Source organism: Hemiscyllium ocellatum, chromosome 9, assembly GCF_020745735.1.
Source record: "Hemiscyllium ocellatum isolate sHemOce1 chromosome 9, sHemOce1.pat.X.cur, whole genome shotgun sequence".
Lineage (NCBI taxonomy): Eukaryota > Metazoa > Chordata > Chondrichthyes > Orectolobiformes > Hemiscylliidae > Hemiscyllium > Hemiscyllium ocellatum.
The window spans coordinates 42,662,562-42,685,684 of NC_083409.1; the positions used below are offsets into that span (position 1 = coordinate 42,662,562).

General features: G+C 41.7%; 1 protein-coding gene across 4 annotated transcripts in view; it reads right to left on the reverse strand.

Annotated features, from left to right (window-relative positions):
- kcnt2 (potassium channel, subfamily T, member 2) overlaps positions 1-20,375 on the reverse strand; it is a 686,368-nt gene extending 665,993 nt beyond the window's left edge. For all 4 annotated transcript variants that reach the window (XM_060829715.1, XM_060829714.1, XM_060829713.1 and 1 more), the window contains exon 1: positions 20,281-20,375. In XM_060829715.1, coding sequence (XP_060685698.1) covers positions 20,281-20,375 — 95 coding nt within the window. The remainder of the gene's footprint in view (positions 1-20,280) is intronic.
- Positions 20,376-23,123: the final 2,748 nt, after the last annotated feature.

Below are 23,123 nucleotides of genomic sequence, written 5' to 3' on the forward strand. Positions count from 1 at the left end.
CTCAGAGTTGTTAACAGTCAGGAGAACGCTGGGGAGCTTGCAGCTGCTGCTAAGTGTTCGGGTTAGGATTCATAAAAGGTCTTAAGAACTGTCAAGGTTTGAGAGCATCAGTAGCCCAATAACAGTATAACCCAGCTTAAGGCAAAGATGAAGCCCACACGCTGTATTTCCTTCATGACGCTGAATGAGTTTCAAGCTCGGAGAAACGAAGGGGCAGTACCAGCTTCAATGGTAGCTGCCTGTGGACACGCTGACATTGTGTCTGCAACTGGGTGCTGGAGTGTAGTTTCCAGAATCCAGATTGAAAAAGTGAACCACCGCACTTGAGGCATCACTAAGGCAGTCCTTGTTGGGGCAGTTTTTGAGAGCCCCAAAGCTAGATTGTCAGCAGTAAAGAATCAAAATCTCATGTAAATGTTCCAATGAGATTTTGTGGCGCACAATGTCACTCAAGTCTTGGAGGTTTCTGAGAAATATGAGGCAACTGTCTTGACCACACTTGTTATGTGATGTGCTCCATGGTAATTAAATCACAATGCGTCTATTACCCATAATTACAGCAGGTTAATCCAGTTGCATGTTAGACCACAAACTTCAAAGTAAATTGTGTTGATTCTAACTTTGGAAATTTTATTATTTGTTCAAAACCATGTGGTTTTATTCTCTTCATTAGGTACCTGGGATCTCACACGGTGTCTACTTAAATAAAATAAAAAGGTTTCTGGCCCTTCCCCAAACTGTGACAGATTTGGCAGTCTGCTTTGACATTAAATCATAACAGTAACAATTTTGAAATTTGTAATTTATTTACTTTCTCACACTCAATTTGATTTTCACAATAGTTTTTGTAAGTGGTTTGTTAAATACAGTGTTATAATAATACAATCTACCATAACGAATATTATCCTTGATTTGGAATGGAGTGTTACTAAATGTGCTGAAGAATTTGTGACTCAGTGTCATCAATGTACGTGCAAAACTAGACATTTGGACTGGATTATATTCCCATGGTTTTCATTTGCTCGATGATTGCCAAAGCTTTATGTTCTAGAACTATTCAAACCTCTGTCTCACTTTCTTCAGCTAACAGCGTTTTTTTTCATAAACCAAACTTTCGAATTGGCTGACTGAAGCCACATTCTTGGGAACTCTACTTGCATGACACAGCTGATGATTGCAATATTACAGATTGGAATTCCACCATTTTCAAGACTGAACGCGGAACATAGAATAGTGCAGCCCAGGAACAGGTCCTTCAGCCCACTATGTCTGTGCTGATCAACTGAAGTGCCATTGGTGGAAGAATCTGATATGGCCACTTGGATGATACCAACAAAGCCACCTTGACACGGCCACGTTGCAGAATGTGATTTCTGCAATAACACAGCACATTGCCACAGGCAGTTAGTGACGCAGGATGGGTTCATGGATTTTCCAATCCATGCAGATTGGAATGCATGGATCTTCAATTTTTCAGAGCAGAAGTCTGCTCCTCATGATCACATGGGCTCCTACCACCATATCACTTCACCATCCAATTACTTTGTGATTTACTTTGTGAGGGATTGTTCATTCCAAAATAAAAGGGCGGCATGGTGGCACAGCAGTTAGCACTGCTGCCTGACAGCGCCAGAGACCCAGGTTCAATTCCCGCCTCAGGCGACTGACTGTGTGGTGTTTGCACATTCTTCCTGTGTCTGTGTGGGTTTCCTCTGGGTGCTCCGGTTTCCCCCACAGTCACAAAGATGTGCGGGTCAGGTGAACTGGCCATGCTAAATTGCCCATCGTGTTAGGTAAGGGGTAAATGTAGGGGTATGGGTGGGTTGCGCTTCGGCGGGTCGGAGTGGACTTGTTGGGCCGAAGGGCCTGTTTCCACACTGTAATAATCAGACAGTCCTTCTAGAACACTGTTCTAATTCAGTATGAATCAGACAGAAAGAAAGGACATGCTGGAGTGTTAATGACAATTGATTTTACTGTGGTGGTTTAGGCAGATGAGGTAAAGTTGAAAGTCATTAGCTTGCTTGCACTCTGGATAATCAAGGATTGATTTTAGCTTAGGAAACCCAGAGCTTAAAAGTTTAGGCCAGTTCAGAAGATGCATGATTGCAGTCCGAAGCTATTATAATTTCTCTTCTAAACAGGAACATATGACAGCTCAGGGAAAACACACAGTTACCTCAGTATGAAAGATTACTTAATGCAACTTCTAAACCATAAGTGTTTGGTTAGAAATCTGCAAGTTATTAAAAGCTAAGAAAGTCTAAGCTCTTTTTTGGGCATAACCCTTTAAGAACGCTTCACAGTTCCCAGGGAAACACTAGGTAAAATAATTTAAAATCAGACTTTAAAAAAAATCCCGCTATACAAAATCTTTAAGATTCGAGACTCTTGGAACAGTTAGTGCCCGGAAACTCGGTGAGTCTTTGTTTCATTGTAGGATTTAAGGTTTTCAAACTGTATTCCATAGTTAGTTAGCTTGGTTTATGAAGACTTTTTCTCTTTTCAAATTTTGAGGACTTCTTTTCTTGCTTGTCTACATATTTTTATTCTAAACCATCCATAACTTGTGGTATTTGCCAGAGAAATAGTTAAAAAGATAACTACAAAAGAAAATGGGAAATAAATAAATGGTGATTTTCCTGGCTGTATTTAATATACCTGTGAGTCAGTAAGAAAAGATTGGAACTAATAATAAAATGATGTCTCACTGACTGATTAGAGTGAATCATAGATACTGTGAAAGAAGTGGTCATTCAGTATATCACATCTGTGTCAACTGAAAAAATGTAAGCTATATGGAGTTTTGAGCTATTGATGATAGCCTTGTAGATTAAGGTGCTTCAGGTATATATCCAAGAATTTAAAAACACACAGGAAAGGTAAGGCAAGTTTAGCCTGGATGTTTTTATCTTCATTTAGACTCTGTTTCTTTTATTCGTTCTTGTTTTCTTTAATTCTGGCATTTTGTCACTAGGCTAGCAATGCCAAACCCCATGCTAATGCCTTGAGGGCTTGGTTCAAATCCTGGTATAGCAGACGGTGAAATTTAAGTTCAGTAAAAATTGGAATTAAAAAACTGATCTCATTAAGACCATGAAACTATTGTTGTAAAAGCTCTTAGGGTGGCACAGTGGCTAGCACTGCTGCCTCACAGCACCAGAGACCCGGGTTCAATTCCCGACTCAGGCGATTGTCTGTGTGGAGTTTGCACGTTCTCCCCGTGTCTGCGTGGGTTTTCTCCCACAGTCCAAAGATGTGCAGGAGAATTGGCCATGCTGAATTGCCTGTAGTGTTAGGTAAAAGGGGAAAATGTAGGGGAATGGGTTGTTTGCGCTTCGGCGGGTCGGTGTGGACTTGTTGGGCCGAAGGGCCTGTTTCCACACTGTAAGTAATCTAATCTAATTTATATTTTACAAATGGCAACTTTGTACATTTTGCACTGTATCTTTGTATTCCTGTACACGTGACAATAAAATCTAATTCAAATTCTAATTCCAATTCCAATTCCTCCTTAACTCCCTTCTAATCCTTCTCCGAAATACTTTAGCACTGCGCTACTTGGGAATTCACACCTCTGCAAAAAGAAAAAATATATGTCCTATACGCCATCTAAAACCCAAATGACTCTAGATTAAAAACAAATTTCAAGTCAAAGAGAAATTTGCATTTTATCAATCAACTAAATCTCAACCCAACCTCCTCTACTCCAGGGAAAACAGCCACAGCCCATCCAATTTCCCCTGAGCAGCCAGAATTCCTCATTCCTGGCAACACCCTAACCTCTCTAGTGTAATCACATTCTTCCTGCATGCAGTGAGTAGAACTACACACTGAACTCTGGCTGTTCCTCAACCAGTATTTTGTACAACTTATTGGTTTTTATTTCTTTAAAACCTTCACTAATCAAAGGGACCTCAAATCCCTTTCTCACCATTTTATCATCCTTCAGAGAGATCTGTGAATACGTACTCTGTTGTCCAGACATTAGACACTTCAACCAGTTTATGTATTAAAAAGGTTTTTGTCGGTGAGGTGAACAAAGGCACATTGAATCTGATTTGAGGTTCAACTCAATTTTATTAACAAGCTGTCCAGCTCTGCCTGAGAACGGGTATTGACCACAATGATCCAATTGTTTGAGCCAGACCACTGGAATCCCCTTCCTCTGACACAGAACTGGCTCTCTGCCATGAAGTTGAATCTCACTGGTCAGGACAGATTGTCTCGGTTGAAATAACTCCACAGAAACTGGTATCCCATCACCAAGTCACCCTTTATTAACACATACATAGAGCTTGCCACTGGTCCAGATTCCTCCAGAGCCAGCTCTTAGAGCGAACAAAACCTCTGACACACCTGTTTATATCTGGCAGCCAGGGCTTCTTGATAAGACCAGGTTAACAACCCCAAGCAGGGAAACCATATCATGAGGTCTACCTGGCCGACCTCATTCCAATCATTACATAGAACTTCTTTGGTTGCCGCACAATCTTTCACCACAGGTGTTGCGCAAGTCTCCATAGAGCAGGGGTGGCTTTTATCCCCCTCGCCCCAGACCTTCCCGAGTTTCATGTGGCTTTTGGCCAATGGGGTCATGAGCTAGATTCAAAACATCCAGTGGAGTTGTGCCAACACCCTTCGCTGTTGCCATGCCAGGGAGGTCAATGTCCAGTTGCCAGAAAATCTGACTGATAGCCCTCCAACACACAAACATCAGGCTAGTTGTAAGTGGTTCCCCCTGAACCTTGTGAACTCTCTGACCCTGGTTTTTACTGTTCTTTGTAGCCCATAGTTGCTGGCTGCCGTTTAGTTTGGCTAATTTTCTGTCAGGGTCAATCTAGAATGCCCAACTTGGGCCTGTAATCACTTGACCCCAACTCCTAGGTCAGTTTCTCTACACTTCTCGGAATGTAACCATTTATTGCATCGATCCTTGCCTTGCATGCCTTTCCCATTCGCATTACTTCACACATCTCCCCACTGAACTTCATTTGCTCGTTTTCTACCTCTCTGTCCTAATAGCTTCCTAAAGACGGTCGATTGTTTCCCTGCGATCAACTAAGTAATTTCTGTATAATCTTTGACGCCTTAAATAACGTACCATACTCAGTTAATCAAACATGAACTTCCCTTAACAAATCCATGTTGCCTTCCTTTGATTAATCAGACTATACACTGTCCTTCAGAATTGTTTTCAATAACTTTTCCTCTCAAGGTGAGCCTGACCAACCTGTGCTTACCCCTTTCTCTTTCTTTAACAAAAATAAGTCAGTACAATGTCCATAGCCAGAGAGTACTGGAAAATTGGAGTATGAATATTACTGGAAAGGCTCAAAAGACATAATATAAATCGCTGCACACTTTTTTGTTTTTTTGCTGGTCAGGAGATACTACTTGATTGTGAAAAACTAGGACCACTGGTCCTCTCTTGGGTGATAGAGTTCTTCTGATCAGTGGATACTGCAGCACCACCGACTTGCAGAACACACAAATCATCTCCTGAAGTGCTGATCAGAATTCCACACCGCATGCCCAAAGTAAAACCAAAATGTCATGAATAACTAGCACATTTCCCAAGATACTAAATAATATCATTCATGCAGTCACTGCCCGCTCAATGGTGTCATGAGAAATGTAATGCTTTTGACAGTACTTAACTACATATGCCATCCTTCTTTCCACTAATCACCTTCTTACACTTATGCAGCACTTTAAATCACTACTGGTTCAATGGCAGACAGGATACAGCATCAGAAATGTAGTTACTAAAAAACAGACATGCCATTATCTGGTTGTCAGCCACCTGCATATTTACACAGTGTATCCAGAAGCAAAGGCAGCAAATAGTGTTCATACTGTTCCCAAACAATCCTATGCTATATACCTTCTACTTATATTATATGTCCATTTAGCACATTTTTTTAAATACTCGCTATCGATCCATCTCAATTTGTGATTGACTTCTGAAGTTCATTAAATCATTCAGTTTTATGAAATCATACGGCTTTTCAATCAGTAATTTAGAGAGACATAACACATGATGGACACATTCACCATAAAAATAAAAGGCTGAATTTCTTGCAAACTTGCTTGAATGATAGGAAGTGCAGTGAGTGTGACAGTCAGAGTGGGTGGAAAATTGACAGCTCATCCATGGAATTACCTGTATAGGCATGGGCCAGCAGCCTTCATTAAAATGCTCAGTTTATGTGACCTGTACCAGCCTCACTGACTATCACTGATACCACACAACAAACTGCGGAACCAATGTGTTTCGACCCATGAGAGCAGGGGGGGTCAAACACAGTCGGCGACAGGCCACTTCATGCTCCTTTCTTATTCCTCCTGGCACCATACGAAGAGAAAGAGAGTCTTAAAATAGAAAGAACTGTTTTCCAACTTAGGTAGCAAACTAACTCCTGCCAGAAACAAGCAGCCAAGTTACTCATCATTTGCATTAAATGAGCCAGGGTCATGAATGAGTATTAGCTCATTAGCCAAGTTAAATTCTGTCTCAATACTCAGCTGCCCTCTCCAATTACCAGGGAAAAAGAAAGGTGGTCAGTGCCTAAGATTTTATATTGCATAAATTTTGTATAAATTTTATATTGGTTCATAACCCAAGTACTCAGTCCACCTTTTTGGAGAGAGGAGCCTTATGCGACAACATCTAATACAGTCCTGTCGCAGGTTAATGGTTCCCTGTTTAAAATGCTTTGGTCATAGTATAATTTACCTTACACATTACACAACCAAAAAAAATTGTAAAACAGATGAAATCAACTTATGGCAAAGATTGGTGACACAGAAGCAAACCAGAGCAATGGCAGGGGGGTGGGTAGTGGGAAATCAAGCTATCCATTTATTTTAAAAGGTTTTATTTTATACATCAAGGACATGGATCCAGCCCATTGAAACACTGTGTTTGTAGTGTCAATTTCACGGAGGGTTTATCCTCAGTGAGACCTACCAAGTTTTCTTGTGCTATCATTCCAGACTTGCCTCATTAACTACCTACCACATCTAAAAAGCAACTCCGAAAATATAATTAAGATAGTTACAGGAAGTGGAAAAGCTGTTATTACAATGGAAAGCAACAAAAACAAATCCTGGGATCAATCTGGGTCAAATTAAGAGATGGTGTTAAAAAAGCAGAATTAAAAGCATTTTATATGAATGTACACTGTATTCGCAACAAGATTAGTCCAAGTAGAAACTAAGGGTATCATTTGATTGTCATTATGGAAATGTGGCTACTGAGTGACGAATACTGGGAATGGAATACTAAAGGTTAGACAACATCTAGGAAGGCATAGACAAAAAGGGAAAAAAAGGTGAGGGTCTGTGGATAAGGAAAGCTATCAGTGCTGTAGCAAGAGAGAATCTCCAAGCAGAAGAATAAGACATGGAATTTGTTTGGATGAAACTAAGAAACAGCAAAGGGCAGAAAATGTTGTTCACAGTGGTTGATAGACCATTAAACAGTTATAGTAATGTAAGGCGAGATATAACTAAAGAAATTAGAGGTGTAAATATCAATGGGAATGCAATAAACGTGGATGATGCAAATCTACACACAAACAGGCTAAATCTAAGAAGCAGAGCTGAAAATGCATTGCTGGAAAAGCGCAGCAGGTCAGGCAGCATCCAAGGAACAGGGGAATCGACGTTTTGGGCATAAGCCCTTCTTCAGGAGCCTAAAGAAGGGCTTATGCCCAAAACGTCGATTCTCCTGTTCCTTGGATGCTGCCTGACCTGCTGCGCTTTTCCAGCAACACATTTTCAGCTCTGATCTCCAGCATCTGCAGTCCTCACTTTCTCCTTAAATCTAAGAAGCACCAATGATATGGAGAAAAAGGAAGATCATGGAACATGTCTGAAATGTTTTCTCGAACAAATGTTGAAGAACCAATAGATTAGTTTAGCTCTAGTGTAATGTAATGAAAATGGGTTAATAAATAATTTTGCTGTAAAGTAAATTAACGAAACTGGATGCTGACAAATCCCCAGGTCCCAATGACCTTCACCCAAAGTACTGAAAGCGATGGCTACAAAACAGTGGGCACCCTGGTGATCACCTTGCAAAAATTCTATTAAATTCTCCAAACATGCCTGCAGATTGCATGTTTACATATGTAACGTTACCATTTAAAAAGAGAGAGGATGGGAAGGAGGAGAGAAAAATAACAAAGAATTATAGACCTGTCTACAGGTAGCAGGGAAAATACTCAAATCCATTGTAAAGGATAGAGTAATCAGGTATTTAGAAAATAACTGATTGTGTAATGCATAAACCTTCCCTTCCTCCTAAAATCAATTGCATTCAATAGCTTTGCTTGCAACTCAACATTAATACGAGCAGTTGTTCCTGGGAACTTCACAAAACCAACTAAATTATTGAGCTGTCACTTCAGTTGCTTTGGGGTCATCAAGATTTAGTAAAGCTTCACTTTCCAATGTAGTACTGTCTGGACAATTGTCTGTAAAATGCCCAGTTTGGTGATTTTTCTAAGACTAGCATAAAGATTTATTGCTTTGGTAGAAATGTTCAAATTGAATGAACTAAGAATATATATAAAAAGAATTAAACAGCCATATAGGTTTTTGAAAAGTTAAATATAAAAAAGGCATTTTCATGCAATAGTAAAAGTCCAATAGGAATCTATAATTCAACCAAGCTAACCAGTAGTAGTGACAAAATCAGGAAAAGCTAAAAAGAAAAGTCCTAAAACCCGACACCACTCCCACCATCATCCGTCTCCACTACTAAGTATTGCTCTTAAAACTATAGTATAAATATGGCCCAAAAAGCAGGAGCTTGTACATTCTCCCCGTGTCTGCGTGGGTTTCCTCCGGGTGCTCCTGTTTCCTGCCACAGTCCAAAGATGTGCAGGTTAGGTGAATTGGCCATGCTAAATTGCCCGTAGTGTTAAGTGCATTAGTCAGGGGTAAATATAGGTTAGGGGAATGGGTCTGGGTGGGTTACCCGTTGGAGGGTCAGTGTGGACTTGTTGGGCCAAATGGCCTGTTTCCACACTGTAGAAATTCTAATCATTCAGAAGTGACAATTAAATAAAGAGGATGGAACAGTTGTAATGTTAATTAATTTTGAAAAGCAGTTCTAAATTCTCAATTTTCAAATGATCTTAATCTAGTGTCAAACACCTTTGACAAGTGTGCTTAGCATGAAATAACCCCAAAGACTTTTGCTTTATTTTTCCCCCAGGCACAAGACCATGCAGTCGAGGTATTATCAAGAGTTACTAAGGCTTCACTGGAATGCAACAGTAATATGCTCCTTCCAAGTGTCCAGTGAAGGAGCATTTCTCAAGAATCAAGTGACTTTGCATCTGATAATAGTGCAGTTCTTGCCTGATCCTTCAACGTTGTCTATCTTGATGGTGGAGAAGTGGAGATGTTTGCTGATGATTGCACAATATTGTTCACCATTCCTGACTCCTCAGGTGCTGAAGCAAAGCCTAACCACTGTCAACAATGCACAAGTCAGGAGTGCAATTCACTTGCCTGGATGGGTGCGGCTCCAACAACACAAGAAGCTTGATACCATTCCACTTGATTGGAATCACATCCACAAGCCTCTAATCTCTACACCAGTGTATACTATCAACAAGATGCTCAGCAAAAATTCAAAAGTCCTTCGATCACATATCCAGAAGGACAAGGGCAGTGGATACATGGGAACACCACCGCCTGCAAGTTCCCCTCCAAGCCACACACCATCTTGACTTAGAAATATATTGCTTATCCTTCTCTGTTGCTGGGTCAAAATGCTGAATTCTCGGTCTTTCAGCATTCTGGGTTGATACAGAGCAAGTGGACTGCAGCAGTTCAAAAGGGAAATTCACCACCACCTTCTCAACAACAACGAAGGCAAGCAATAAATGCCAGTTAGCCAGTGATGCCCACACACCACAAGTGAATAAAAGCATATTATTGGTGTGGCTGATGACAGACCAGCTATATGAGCCACCAGAGGACCATTTCCATGTACCAGGAGTGCCTATCACATGGGCAGATGGCCAGATACAATTTTTGGCACATTTCCAGTAGATTCTCAGAGAAGGGAAGCCCCTCCTTTAATGGGCATCTCATGGTCCACAGAGAAGCCCACCCATGGCCCAGACTACCTGCTCCCAAAGTATCACTCCCATAACAACCTCATCTTGTGGTTCTCCCAAACCTCAAATCCTGATCATTAACTTCAGATGAATGGTCAATGATCTGCAACATTAACTTTCTGATTTGCTGCGAGTTTTTTTCCAACACTTATTTTTATGTCAGATTTCTAGCATCATCGGTATTTTGCAATTGTAGACTCCAAGCTTGAATCAGGAGAACTAAGTTAATAAATTACACAGACTCTCTAACGCCTTTGTGAAATGATAGTTATCAGCAATGAAACGGTTTGTGAGCAACACCAGAATTAGTGGTTGAGGTAAAGCTGATCTACCAATCTCTTTATCATTTACTTCTCCTAACGCATGCTCCTTTTATTCATGGGATATTCCTTCGAGTTGCTCACTAACTCAGAGCTCCCTAGAGTGTGCATTTCCATGCTTGTGTGCACTGTAACAAATGCCTCTTGAAAGATTGGGCAGTGGGTTCAGCATATAAGAGATACATTGCGGGTGAAAACAGCAGCATTGCTTGTGATGGGGGTGCTGGAGGAATAAACATCAATGGGCCATATTTCACTATTCTTTCTCTCTTGGTAAAAAAAAAGAATTAATATTTGACTATATACAGTGTAACATATAACTTTAAAACAATGCTGTTTGGTGATTTTTGTATTTACACCGATGCACCATTTCTGTATACAGGTTCTGTTCCTGCTATTATCTCTTCCATTGTCATCCATAACATCAGCAGCGTACCTTGAGGTCATCCTTTTTTATGTGATGAGCCACTGAATTACTTGTTTGTTTTTATATAGTTTGATTCACATTAACACCAGCCTGCAGCTGGTATTAACCACAATCAAAGATGGAGAAAATAAGAACATTTTCTACCAAATTCCTATCATCATATTTAGAGAGAACGATTACAAGTGAGCAATGGCTTAGCTCTAGGGACACTTCGGTGGATGAAACAAAAGGAAAACAAATACTAACCAAGACAGTTTGAAAAAAACAAACGTAGTGTGCAATATCAGCATTAGCTTCAATGTCTAAGTGATAGCTTTTGATAATTACACTCTCAGAAAGTTATCCCCAATAACATACTGGTGAGAAGTTGAGAATGTTTTCTGTGACATCAGTGAAATGTATTGCTCGTCTCCAGTCATTTGAATAATGGGTGGACAGCAGCAACATGGACAAGTGCAGGAGAATTTAAAAGAATACAGAATTGTATTAATGTTAAAAAGTTTAAGAAAAGCAGGTTCAATGTTTCAAGATTCGAAACAAATATTTTGATTGCAGAATTTTACAAGATAGCAGTGCCCCTTCCCAACAGATGTTTTGGGTCGGGGTAGGTGGGGGGATGGGGGGAGGTCTTAAAATTCCATCTCATTTGTGGGTAACCACTTTCTCATCCATAGAGTCTTCACAAGAATAATGCATCCTAAGATTTGTCACAGTCTCTGTATCTAGACAGCAGTGTGCTATTTTCTTCTGCCTCAGAATTTAGGCAAGGCCAGTCACTTAGTGGGAGTTCCATTTCACCTCTATTTGGGGCCACTAAGTGGTGACTTCCAGAAAGAACTATTGGCTCCCAAAGTCAGTTCAAACTGGTCGCAGATGCTCAGGAATCTATGCATTGACAGCAGCAACCCCAAATGCAATGGCCATAACATTCAAATACCCACTCTTCACAAATGAATCAAATACTGATCCATATATCTTTACTTTTATCCTCTTCAAATCAGCTCTTATTTCTAATCTGTGAGTATGCATTACAAATTCTTCTCACATTTACTCATGAACAAACTCTCCCCTCCTGTTAATTCAAGAAAGATGGACTCATTTTCAAACAAGTTCTTTAGATCTAGGAGAAAGATACCCTTAAGGAAAGGATCCTTTTCAAGTTGATCTTGTTGTAACCACAGAGGGTGTGAGCGAACAAGGAAGTGGAACAGTTATTCGGGAGCCAAACAGTTTATGATATCATCCCTGGAACTATTATGAACTCGGGAGCCTTGCCTGAAGTCTGATCATAACAAGACTGAAATTTATGTCACTAGCTATTTATTCTATCACACCTTTCAAATTGTGCTAGTTTAGTGGACTATCACCAAGCACAAGAATCATCGCAACTTAGAGTGTTAGCGCATTAACTTTACTCTATGAATGGAGGTAGACCTAGCTGTACATCAATGGACTGAAAACCTCTTCATATCACATGCGTCACTAGTTATTGGTCTTAATAAATAGCCATATGATATACACGCAGCCCTGCACTTGAAAAACTGCCACTTAAGGGACCTCTTGTGGTGCCGAAGTAGTAGTTTAGATCAGAGAGGTGCTGGAAAAGCACAGCAGGTCAGGCAGGATCCGAGGAGCAGGAAAATCGACCCTTCATCGGGAAGGGAGGCAGGAAGCCTCCAGGGTGGAGAGATAAATGGGGGGGGGGCGGGTGGTAGCAAAGAGTACAATAGGTGAATGGTGGTGGGAATGGAGGTGATAGGTCAGAGAGGAGGGTTGAGTGGATAGGTGGGAAGGGAGATTGGCAGGTAGGACAGGTCATGAGGACAGTGCTGAGCTGGAAGGTTGGAACGGAGGTAAGGTGGGGGGAGGGGAAATGAGGAAACTGGTGAAGTCCACATTGATGCCCTGGGGTTGAAGTTTTCTGAACGCCTCATCTTCTGCCTTGGAACACTTCAATCCCAGGGCATCAATGTGGACTTCACCAGTTTCCTCATTTCCCCTCCCCCCACCTTACCTCAGTTCCAATCTTCCAGCTCAGCACTGTCCTCATGACCTGTCCTACCTGCCAATCTCCCTTCCCACCTATCCACTCCACCCTCCCATCTTACTTATCACCTCCATCCCCACCCCCATTCACCCATTGTACTCTTTGCCACCTTCCACACCCTCCTCTCTGACCTATCACCTCCATCCCCACCCCCATTCATCTATTGTACTCTTTGCTACCTTCTCCCCAGCAATCCCCCATTTATCTCTCCACTCTGGAGGCTTCCTGCTTCTATTCCTGATGAAGGGCTTTTGCCCAAAACGTCAATGTTCCTGCTCCTCGGATGCTGCATGACCTGCAGTGCTTTTCCAGCACTACCCTGATCTAAACTCTGGTTTCCAGCATCTGCAGTCCTCACTTTTGCCATGCAGAAGTAGCATCCCCACCCTTGACAGGAGAGACTTGGGTTCAGGTTCCACCTACTCCAGAGGTGGGAAATTACATCTCTGAACAGGTTGATTAGGAAAATATGTTAAATTTTAAAACAAAAAGAAAAACTACTGCCTGGCAAAGGTGCTGCACCATCTTACATTATTGAAAGTAAGGAGAAGATTTGACACACAAACCAAGGTTCTTATGACTTGCATAAAGCAGCAATGGATGGACACTTTGCAAATATTCGATCTAGCAATGGCAGCAAAAATATGGTCAGAAGTCACACAGCACCAGGCTATAATCTCACAGGTTTAATTGAATTCACATGCTTTCTGAGCATGCTCCTTCATCAGGTGAAGCCTCCTTCAAATCATAGCTTGCAAAAATATGATCATGTAAACGTGTGTTGCAGTGGGCCAGAAGATAGGGGGGTGTGTGTGTGTGTGTATACACGTGTCTGTCAAAGACACATTTACTTTCACAGCAATGGGTAGGATTATCTCTGTGAAATTGCTACATCAAACCAGTTCTAATGGAGACAATATAATGCCCTGACAATCACCCATGTAGCATACACTGAAAAGGCAAGTAACTTTAGACACATCACTGGTTAGGTCCATCATGAATTAAAATTTGGGTCTCAGATCACAAGAAAGCCAACGTCAGAAACCTGAAGTGCAAGTGTATTTATTTATTCGCTTAGTTTGCACTACTCTTCCTCCTGTGAAAGCTTCAGTCCCTTTGGAAAGCCCATGAGAATGGCAATGCTGAGTACTACAGTTGCTAAAAAGAAAGAAGCTGTCATCAATAAAACTGCTGAGCTCAACTTTAAAATGCAACAGCAAGAAAGATATGGTCCAAAAGATACCATCAGAATGAATGATCCAAGAACATTTCAAAATTATGTTATCTGTTACTTTTCCCTTTTAAGAATCGAAATGCAAAGAAACAGCAAGAGGCTTTGAACTCTGCTTTCGAATGGTGAACTGGTGTAGAGTGAGCAGAACAAAAGTAAAATTTGGAATTGCTCAGATGATTAATTTACAAGCTTTCCAGTTCATTCAGAATTTGGATGATTTAGATCATAAGACCGTAAGATACAAGAGCAGCCCAAGGAGTCTAATCCACCATTCGATCATGGCAGATGTATTTCTCGACCCCATTTTCCGGCCTTCTCCTTGAAACCTTTGATTCCCTTACTAATCAAGAACCAATCTATCTCTATCTTAAAGACACTCAATGACTTAGCCTCCACAGTTCTCTGCTGCAATGAGTTCTACAGATTCACCACCCTCTGGATGAAGAAATTCCTCCTTATCTCAATTCCAAAGGATCATTTCTTCACTCTGAGGCTGTACACGCAGGGCTTAGTCTCTCCTAACAGTGAAACATCTTTGCCAAGTCCAGTCTATCTAGGCCTCTCAATATTCCGTAAGTTTCAATGAGATCCTCCCCCATCCTTCTACACTCCATTGAGTACAGACACACAATCCTCAACTGCTCCTCATATGACAAACCCTTCATGCCCAGGATCATTCTTGTAATCTCTTTTGGACTCCCTCAATGCCAGCAGATCCTTCCTTAGATACCGGGCCCAAAACTACTCTCAACATTCCAAATGCAATCTGACCAGAGCCTTACATAGCCTCAGCAATATATCCCTGCTCTTGCATTTGCCTTCCTAGCTCCCATCTGAACCTGCATGTTAGTCTTAAGAGAACTCTGAACAGGACTCCTAAGTATGCTTCAGATTTCTGAGGCTTTTTCCCACCTCTATTCTTCCTACCAAAGTGTATAAATTCACACTTTCCTTTATTGTATTCCATCTCCAACTTCTTTGCCCACTCTCCTAACCTGTTCAATTCTTTTTGCAACCTCCCTGCTTCCTCAACATTCCCTGTCTCTTGACTTACCGCTGTGTCACCTGCAAACCAGCAACAATGCCCTCAGTTCTTTCATCCATCTCATTTATGTACAATGTAAATAGTTGTGGTCCCAACACAGATTCCTGAAAATGCTACAAGTCACTAGTGGCCATCCTGAAAAAAAAACCCTTTATTCCTACTCTCCGCTTTCTGGTAGTCAGCCAGTCCTCTGTGCCAGTCCCTTGCCCCTAACGCTATGCACTTTTGTTCAGCAGTCTCCCATGTGAACACCATGCCAAAGGCCTCTTGGAAATCTAAATAGATCATGTTCATTGGCTCTCCTTTGTCTAACTTGCTCATTCTCTCCTCCAAGAATTCCAACCAATTTGTCAGTCATGCTGACTCAGCCTTATTTTACCATGCGCTTCCAAGTAATGCACAATTTCATCTTTAATAATGGACTCTAAAATCTTTAAAATGATCAAGTCAATCTAAGTGGCCTATAATTTCCTATCTTTTGCCTCCCTCCCTTCTTAAATAGGGGAGTTATCTTGGCCATTTTCCAGTCCACTGGGACCCTTCCTGACTCCAGTGATTTCTGAAAGATCACCATCCAAACCTCTGCAATCACCTCAGCTATCTCCTTCAGAACTCTGGGCATAGCCCATCTGATCCAGGTCATGTTCTATTGTTACAAGATTATAATGCATCTTCATAATCTCCTTTATAAGTTCAACACCAGAATAAACAGCAAATTAGATAACTTAAAAACACAAGGCTAACATCTAAACTGAATTCAACCTGCCACAACATAGCTCTTCAACTTTACACATTTGCAACTACAACAGTTTGTGTGCAACATGGATCAGATCCCTCAATTTTCCATTAGTGCAACTAGTTACATATTGTAAAATCAACCAACTCAAAATCAGAAAAAAATTGAAAGCAAGCCATACAATTCTTATTAAGCATGCAAAAAAGCAACTGATGGTCCAATTTTATTTGCTGAAGAAACAATCCAGTTAGACATTCTGTTTTAATTGAACAAATCATTTTAGGAATTTAAGAAACAAACAATGCATTAATTTTGCATCAACATGAATGTTTATGTCAATATCTGCAACCACATTTGTCATCCAAGCATCCTCTATAAACACATCCATCAGTGATTGAGTTGCATCAGCACCAATGGTAAAAAGGAAGTGATTGTAGCTTAATATTCATCCCAGTCTCTGTAATCATGTTTCTTTGGAGGCATGATAACCTATAATAAAAATCTAAGGGATAGAATGCCTGATTTAAAAGTGGGACAGAATTGTATCTCCGTGACCTGATCCAATTAGGCCGTGCCAATTTTGTTTCCTCTGAAACTTCACTTGGTCCCAGAACCCTCACCTCCAGTACCACAGAACTTAAACCAGTCTCTTATGTGGTTTAAGATCTTGAAACTTACTGTTGGACTATATAATTTATAACAGTCAAAGACATCTGTCCTCAACAGGAGCCATATGTCACCGTATCTTCTGGCCATCAGCAAATGATTTGATTTATTTATCGTGAAGTGTATTTTATTACAAAACAAACAGTGAAAAGTGTTGTACAGTGTTATCACTCTTCTTAAAACACAGAAGAAAGCCAAACACATCGAATGTAAAGGCAGAAAGATGAAGAAATAAAGAAAAAGTGTTAAATGCTCCACCATGGGCCATGGGCCCACTGGCCAGGCATGAGTCTCCTTCGCTATGCTGCTGCTAGAATTGAAGCCAACATAGGACTTGATCAGGTGCACCCGAGAACTCTGTGGGAAGCTACAGAAGTGATTGCTGGGCCTCTTGCTGAGATATTTGTATCATCGATAGTCACGGGTGAAGTGTCGGAAGACTGGAGGTTGGCTAACGTGGTGCCACTGTTCAAGAAGGGTGGTAAGGACAAGCCAGGGAACTACAGAGCAGTGAGCCTGACGTCAGTGGTGGGCAAGTTGTTGGTGGGAATCCTGAGGGGCAGGATGTACATGTATTTGGAAAGGCAAGGACTGATTAGGGATAGTCAACATGGCTTTGTGCTTGGGAAATCATATCTCACAAACTTGATTGAGTTTTTGGAAGAAGTAACAAAGAGGATTGATGAGGGCAGAGCAGTAGATGTGATCTATATGGACTTCAGTAAGGTGTTCGGCAAGGTTCCCCATGGGAGACTAATTAGCAAGGTTAAATCTCAGGGAATACAGGGAGAACTAGCCATTTGGATACAGAACTGGCTCAATGGTAGAAGACAGAGAGTGGTGGTGGAGGGTTGTTTTTCAGACTGGAGGCCTGTGACCAGTGGAGTGCCACAAGGATCGCTGCTGGGTCCTCTACTTTTTGTCATTTACATAACTGATTTGGATGTGAGCATAAGAGGTACAGTTAGTAAATTTGCAGATGACACCAAAATTGGAGGTGTAATAGACAGCGAAGGGAGTTACCTCAAATTACAACAGGACCTTGACCAGATACGCCAATGGGCTGAGAAGTGGCAGATGGAATTTAATTCAGATAAATGAGAGGTGCTACATTTTGGGAAAGCAAAGCTTAGCAGGACTTAGACACTTAATGGTAAGTTCCTAGGGAGTGCTGCTGAACAAAGAGACCTTGGAGTGCAGGTTCATAGCTCCTTGAAAGTGGAGTCACAGCTAGATAGGATATTGAAGAAGGTGTTTGGTATGATTTCTTTTATTGGTCAGAGTATGGAGTACATGAGTTGGGCAGTCATGTTGCATCTGTACAGGACATTGGTTAGGCCACTGTTGGAATATTGCATACAATTCTGGTCTCCTTCCTATTGGAAAGATGTTGTAAATTTGAAAGGGTTCAGAATATATGTACAGGGTTGGAGGATTTGAGTTAATAGGGAGAGGCTGAACAGGCTATGGCTGTTTTCCCTGGAGCGACGGAGGCTGAGGGGTGACCTCATGATGGGTATGGATAGGGTAAATAGACAAAGTCCTTTCTCTTGGGTCAGGGAGTCCAGAACTAGAGGTCATAGGTTTAGGGTGAGAGGGGAAAGATATAAAAGAGTCCTTCTAAGGGGCAACTTTTTAACACAGAGGGTGGTACGTGTATGGAATGAGGTGCCAGAGGAAGAGGTGGAGGCTGGTACAATTGCAACATTTAAGAGTCATTTGGATGGATATATGAATAGGAAAGGTTTGGAGGGATATGGGCCGGGTGGTGGCAGGTGGGACTAGATTGGATTGGGCTATCTGGTCGGTATGGATGGGTTGGACTGAAGGGTCTGTTTCGCTATTATACGTCTATGTGACTCTATGACTCTTTGGCGCCATCTTGCCTCCACCAATGCCCTTGCCACTATGAGCCCTCGCTGGACCACACTAATGCAGACACTGCTGATGCCACTGGGTACCGTACCCACCAAAACTGGACTCCATCACCTTCATGAGTCTGCTTTGGGCCCACTTCACTGATCCAGCCATCTCTGATGCTGCCAGGTCTCGTACAGGGCCCAAACCCACCTTGGCTGCCATGAATCTGCGCCAGACACCAGTGCCACCAGCTGTCACCACAGCAGTAGCCATGAGTCAGCGCTCAGACCACATTCAACAATGCAGAAGTGCCAGGAACCCAAACTCTGACACCACCATCATGAGTCCACACTGCTGGGCCTACTCATTGCCATGGCTCAGTTTTTTCTACAAAAGGGACAAGTTAAATAAAAGAGAGAAAAAAGACGAAAAGAAACAAAAGGAAAAGCAGATGGAGTAGACGAGCCCCAGGCTCAGAAGGCCTACTGCAACACTATCTTATCTGAAGGGATGAGATTTGCTCATCAACTCAAATAATCAGCACACCTTACTTGAACCAAAGAAATAAAAGTAATCAAATATGTGTTTTATTTAATATAATGCTCATAAAGCTGATAATGACCATGAAAAACAACAAAATCCACTTTAATGCTGCTATTCACAAACAACAGAGTGCTGCTATCTCGTCAACTCTTTGCGCAGCCATGTTGTTTTACAGGCAATTATTGATTAATATTAATTTTTTTACATAAAGTGTGTAATAAAAATAATAGCAATTGATTAAATGCATACAAAGGCATTTTTTTCACCTTAGATACTGTGAATAACAACTTTTTTTTAACCAGACATACTACTGACAGCCTTTGGAGGATAGTCTAAGGCAATCTTCACTTGCTACCTGCACACATTAACTGGTTTGACTTTTGATTTTTTTCTGGCATGGACAATTCCAGAATCCATTCTTGCAATAAATAAATGAACTCAAGAAGTTGCATCTGAATATTTATTTCAGCAGCAATAAAGTTGGGTCTGAGCACTGAATAACAAAGATGTGATGTCAGAGAATTTAGAATTAAATTGATAATATGATACCAAAAGATTAAAACTTGCAGCAAAATTAATTGTGGAAGGTTACCAGCATATTGAAGACATTCTTCTCTATTGCGATAGAAGACCACTAAAGATAGCTGCAAATGCTGTTCTCACTGTTTCCAAAATGATATCCCAAAAATTGTTTTCAGGCTACATCTTCTTTAGTTATTAAACAGACAATAAATCATGGCAGCAGACTCTGCGTGTTAATGAATGACTTCAAGAAGAGGAGACAGGATGCAGGTCTACTGAAGGTGCAGAACTACAGTACTTTAATCAGATCCTTTTATCTACTCTTTTTGGGAGGCAGCCCAACAGACCGAGATTTAAATTTCGAAAGACTATTCTTCCAATGTTATTGCACTAGTGAATTAGTAATAGATGCGATAACGTTCGGTTATCTTTACAAGAGCGCATACAAAACAATCACATCTACAGATTAATTTCCACGTAAGGCAAGAAAGAAATGACAAACATCGCTCAATCAGAATTCTGTTATCAACCGTATTATGAATCTAAATGTTTCCATTTAGGCCTGTTTAACTAGACAAGGTCTACACTCGGGCATTGTTTGACAATATTTCAGCAAAGAAACAAACTTTCCAATGCGCGTAACAAGTTGTATTTATATTAAAATTGCGTATCTTTCTTTGCATCCAAGACACCTGGCAGTCAAATGTCGATTAAAAGAAAATCACCAACCGGACCTACCTGTCATCTGCCTGCCAACCTTGATCTCCAAGGAGCAAATCACGAAACCTGTACCTTGGAGGAAGAGGAGGCACTTCGTTTTCCAGGTCCACCATTCTTTCCAGCTATGCAGTGTACCTATGCCAGACGAAATATATATATATATTACACGAATATACTCGCATAAATTTCCCATTTGTTATCTCAAGGGATCACTTTGTAAGAAAGGCGCACACACACACACACAGAGTAAGGTTCACTTTAGTTGTCTATGGAAGCCTGACATGCACAACTCTGCGAGCTCCTGCTCGCTTCGGCTCATCGCGCTAAAAGGGAAAGTGTTGAGCGCGCGGCAGCGACCAGCGACCCTGGGGCACTCTGATATAGAACGCCACCCGGAGCTCGTGTCTCCTCGGGGCAGTCAGGGCTAGAACTCTACCCGGAGCTCGTGTCTCCCTCGGGGCAGTCAGGGCTAGAACTCCACCCGGAGCTCGTGTCTCCCTCGGGGCAATCAGGGATAGAACGCTGCCCGGAGCTCCTGCATCTCCCGGACTGAACGCTGCCCGGAGCTCCTGCATCTCGCTGGGGCAGTCAGGGGCTGAACGCTGCCCAGAGCTCGTGTCTCCTAAAGCAAAATGAGAATCTGCCCGCACCTGTGTCCATTGCAGGCGCCACCACCGCCCCTGCCTGAAACTATGGGATTCGTCTCCCTAGCTGAGGGAAAATCCCTCCCTCGGGTTGTTTACTGGCTGACTTCGTGCACGCGCAATCCCCAGATCGAGGGAATATCCTTTCATGTGGAGTCGTGAGATTTATAGTGGATGAGGGATGTCCTTGTTCAACGGTGATTGTCCAATAGCATAGAGCATACGAAGCAACATACAACACACTAAAAGGATTCCCCCACCGTCTGCCTGGCGTGGGAAATACCTTCCCGGGGGCGGTAATGTTTCCCAGCAGATTTTATTTATAGTTAAGTATTTTGAATATGGATCGAAGATTCGCTGTGCTTTTTTTTAAAAAAATAACAATTTTCAGGGAGTCGACGGGTGCTCATTGTCCACCCCCAACTGTCCTTGGGAAGGTGGTGGATTTTCATTTCAAAGCAATAAAGGAACTCCTGCTATCGGTCCAAATGAAAATTTTAACGCACGTTGAGCTGTTGATTTTCCAGGTCTCCTGCCCCTAGCCCTCGAACTGGTGGAGATCGCTAATTTCAGAGGTGCCCATGGAAAAAAAAAGCATGGTAAACTGTTGCAAGTTACCCTGTAGATAACACACTGTACATCTGCAAAATGCTTACTGTTAGTGGAGCAAGTCAATATCCAACAACAACTTGCATTTGTATAGTACATACAAGGCAGTAAAATGTCCAAGCTGAAAATGTGTTGCCGGAAAAGCGCAGCAGGTCAGGCAGCATCCAAGGAACAGGTGATTGACGTTTCGGGCATAAGCCCTTCATCAGGAAGGGCTTAATACTGCCCAATGTTTGGCAGTATTCATGACTCTTCAGGTACTGAATTAGTTCATATCTAAATACAATAATATCTGGGTCTGAGCTGACAAGTGGCAAGTAACATTTGTGCCACACAAATGCTAGGCAATGTCCAACTCCATCAAGAGGGAATCCAATTATTATCTTGTGGCATTCAATAGCATTACTATCATGCCCCACCCCCCCAAAATAAAACTTCCTGGGAAACAGGAGTGTCACAGGTTCTGTTTACTCTGAGAGCTGGTTAAAAAGAATAAAACTTCCTGGGGATAACCCTTAACCAGAAAATGAACTAGCCAAGTCATATAAATATTGTGGTTACATAAGAATATCAGAGGCTTGGAATCTTGCAGTGAGTAACTGATCTCCTGAATCATCAAAGCCTGTCTGCCATCTACAGGGCACAAGGCAGGAGAATGATGGAATACTTCCCTCTTCCCTGGATGAGTGTGGCTCTAACAAACTCATGATGCTTGACACCATCTAGGACAAAGCATCCCAGTTGACTGGCACCCCTATTAATATTCAATATTCACTCATTTCACCAACAAAGCACAGCGTAGTGGTGTGTACTATCTACAAGATGAAATGCAGTAACTCACCAAGGTTCCTGCAATGCCACCTTCTAAGCCCCAGACCTACTTTCTAGGAGAAGAGAAGTCAATGCATGGAAATACCAACACCTGCAAGTTCCTTTCCGAGTCACTCACCATTCTGTCTTGGAACTTTACTGTTATTCCTTCATTTTCAATGAGATAATGTTTTTCCTAACAGTTCTGTACCTGTACCCCAGGGACTGCAACTGCTCATGAAGGCAGTTTACCCACCACCTGTGCAAAGGCAATCATAGATGTGAAATAAATGGTAGTCTAATCACAACACTGTGGTTAATACTGCCACCTCACAGCACTAGAGACCTTGCTTTGATTCCAACCTTGGGCGACTGTCTGTGTGGAGCTTGTACAGTCTCCCTGTGTCAGCGTGGGTTTACTCCAGGTGCTTCATTTTCCACCCACAGTCCAAACACGTGCAAGTTAGGTGGATTGGCCTCCTGAATTACCTATAGTGTTCAGGGATGTGCATTAGTCAAGGGAAATATGGGGCTATAGGGATAGAGTAGGGGGATGGGTCTGGGTCTGGGTAGGAAGGCCATTGAAGGGTTATTGTGGACTTTTTGGGCCGAATAGCCTGTTTCCACACTGTAGAGTTTCTATTCTATTCTTACATCCATATCTCATGAGTGAACTTTAAAAATACCATATAAGCTATTGAATATTTCAAGCGTTTTCTTTTTCTATTAACTCTGCCGCTGAATGAGAGTGGAGAAAACGTTTTTCAGAAGTTTGTTAACTTCATACCTAAAAAGCTA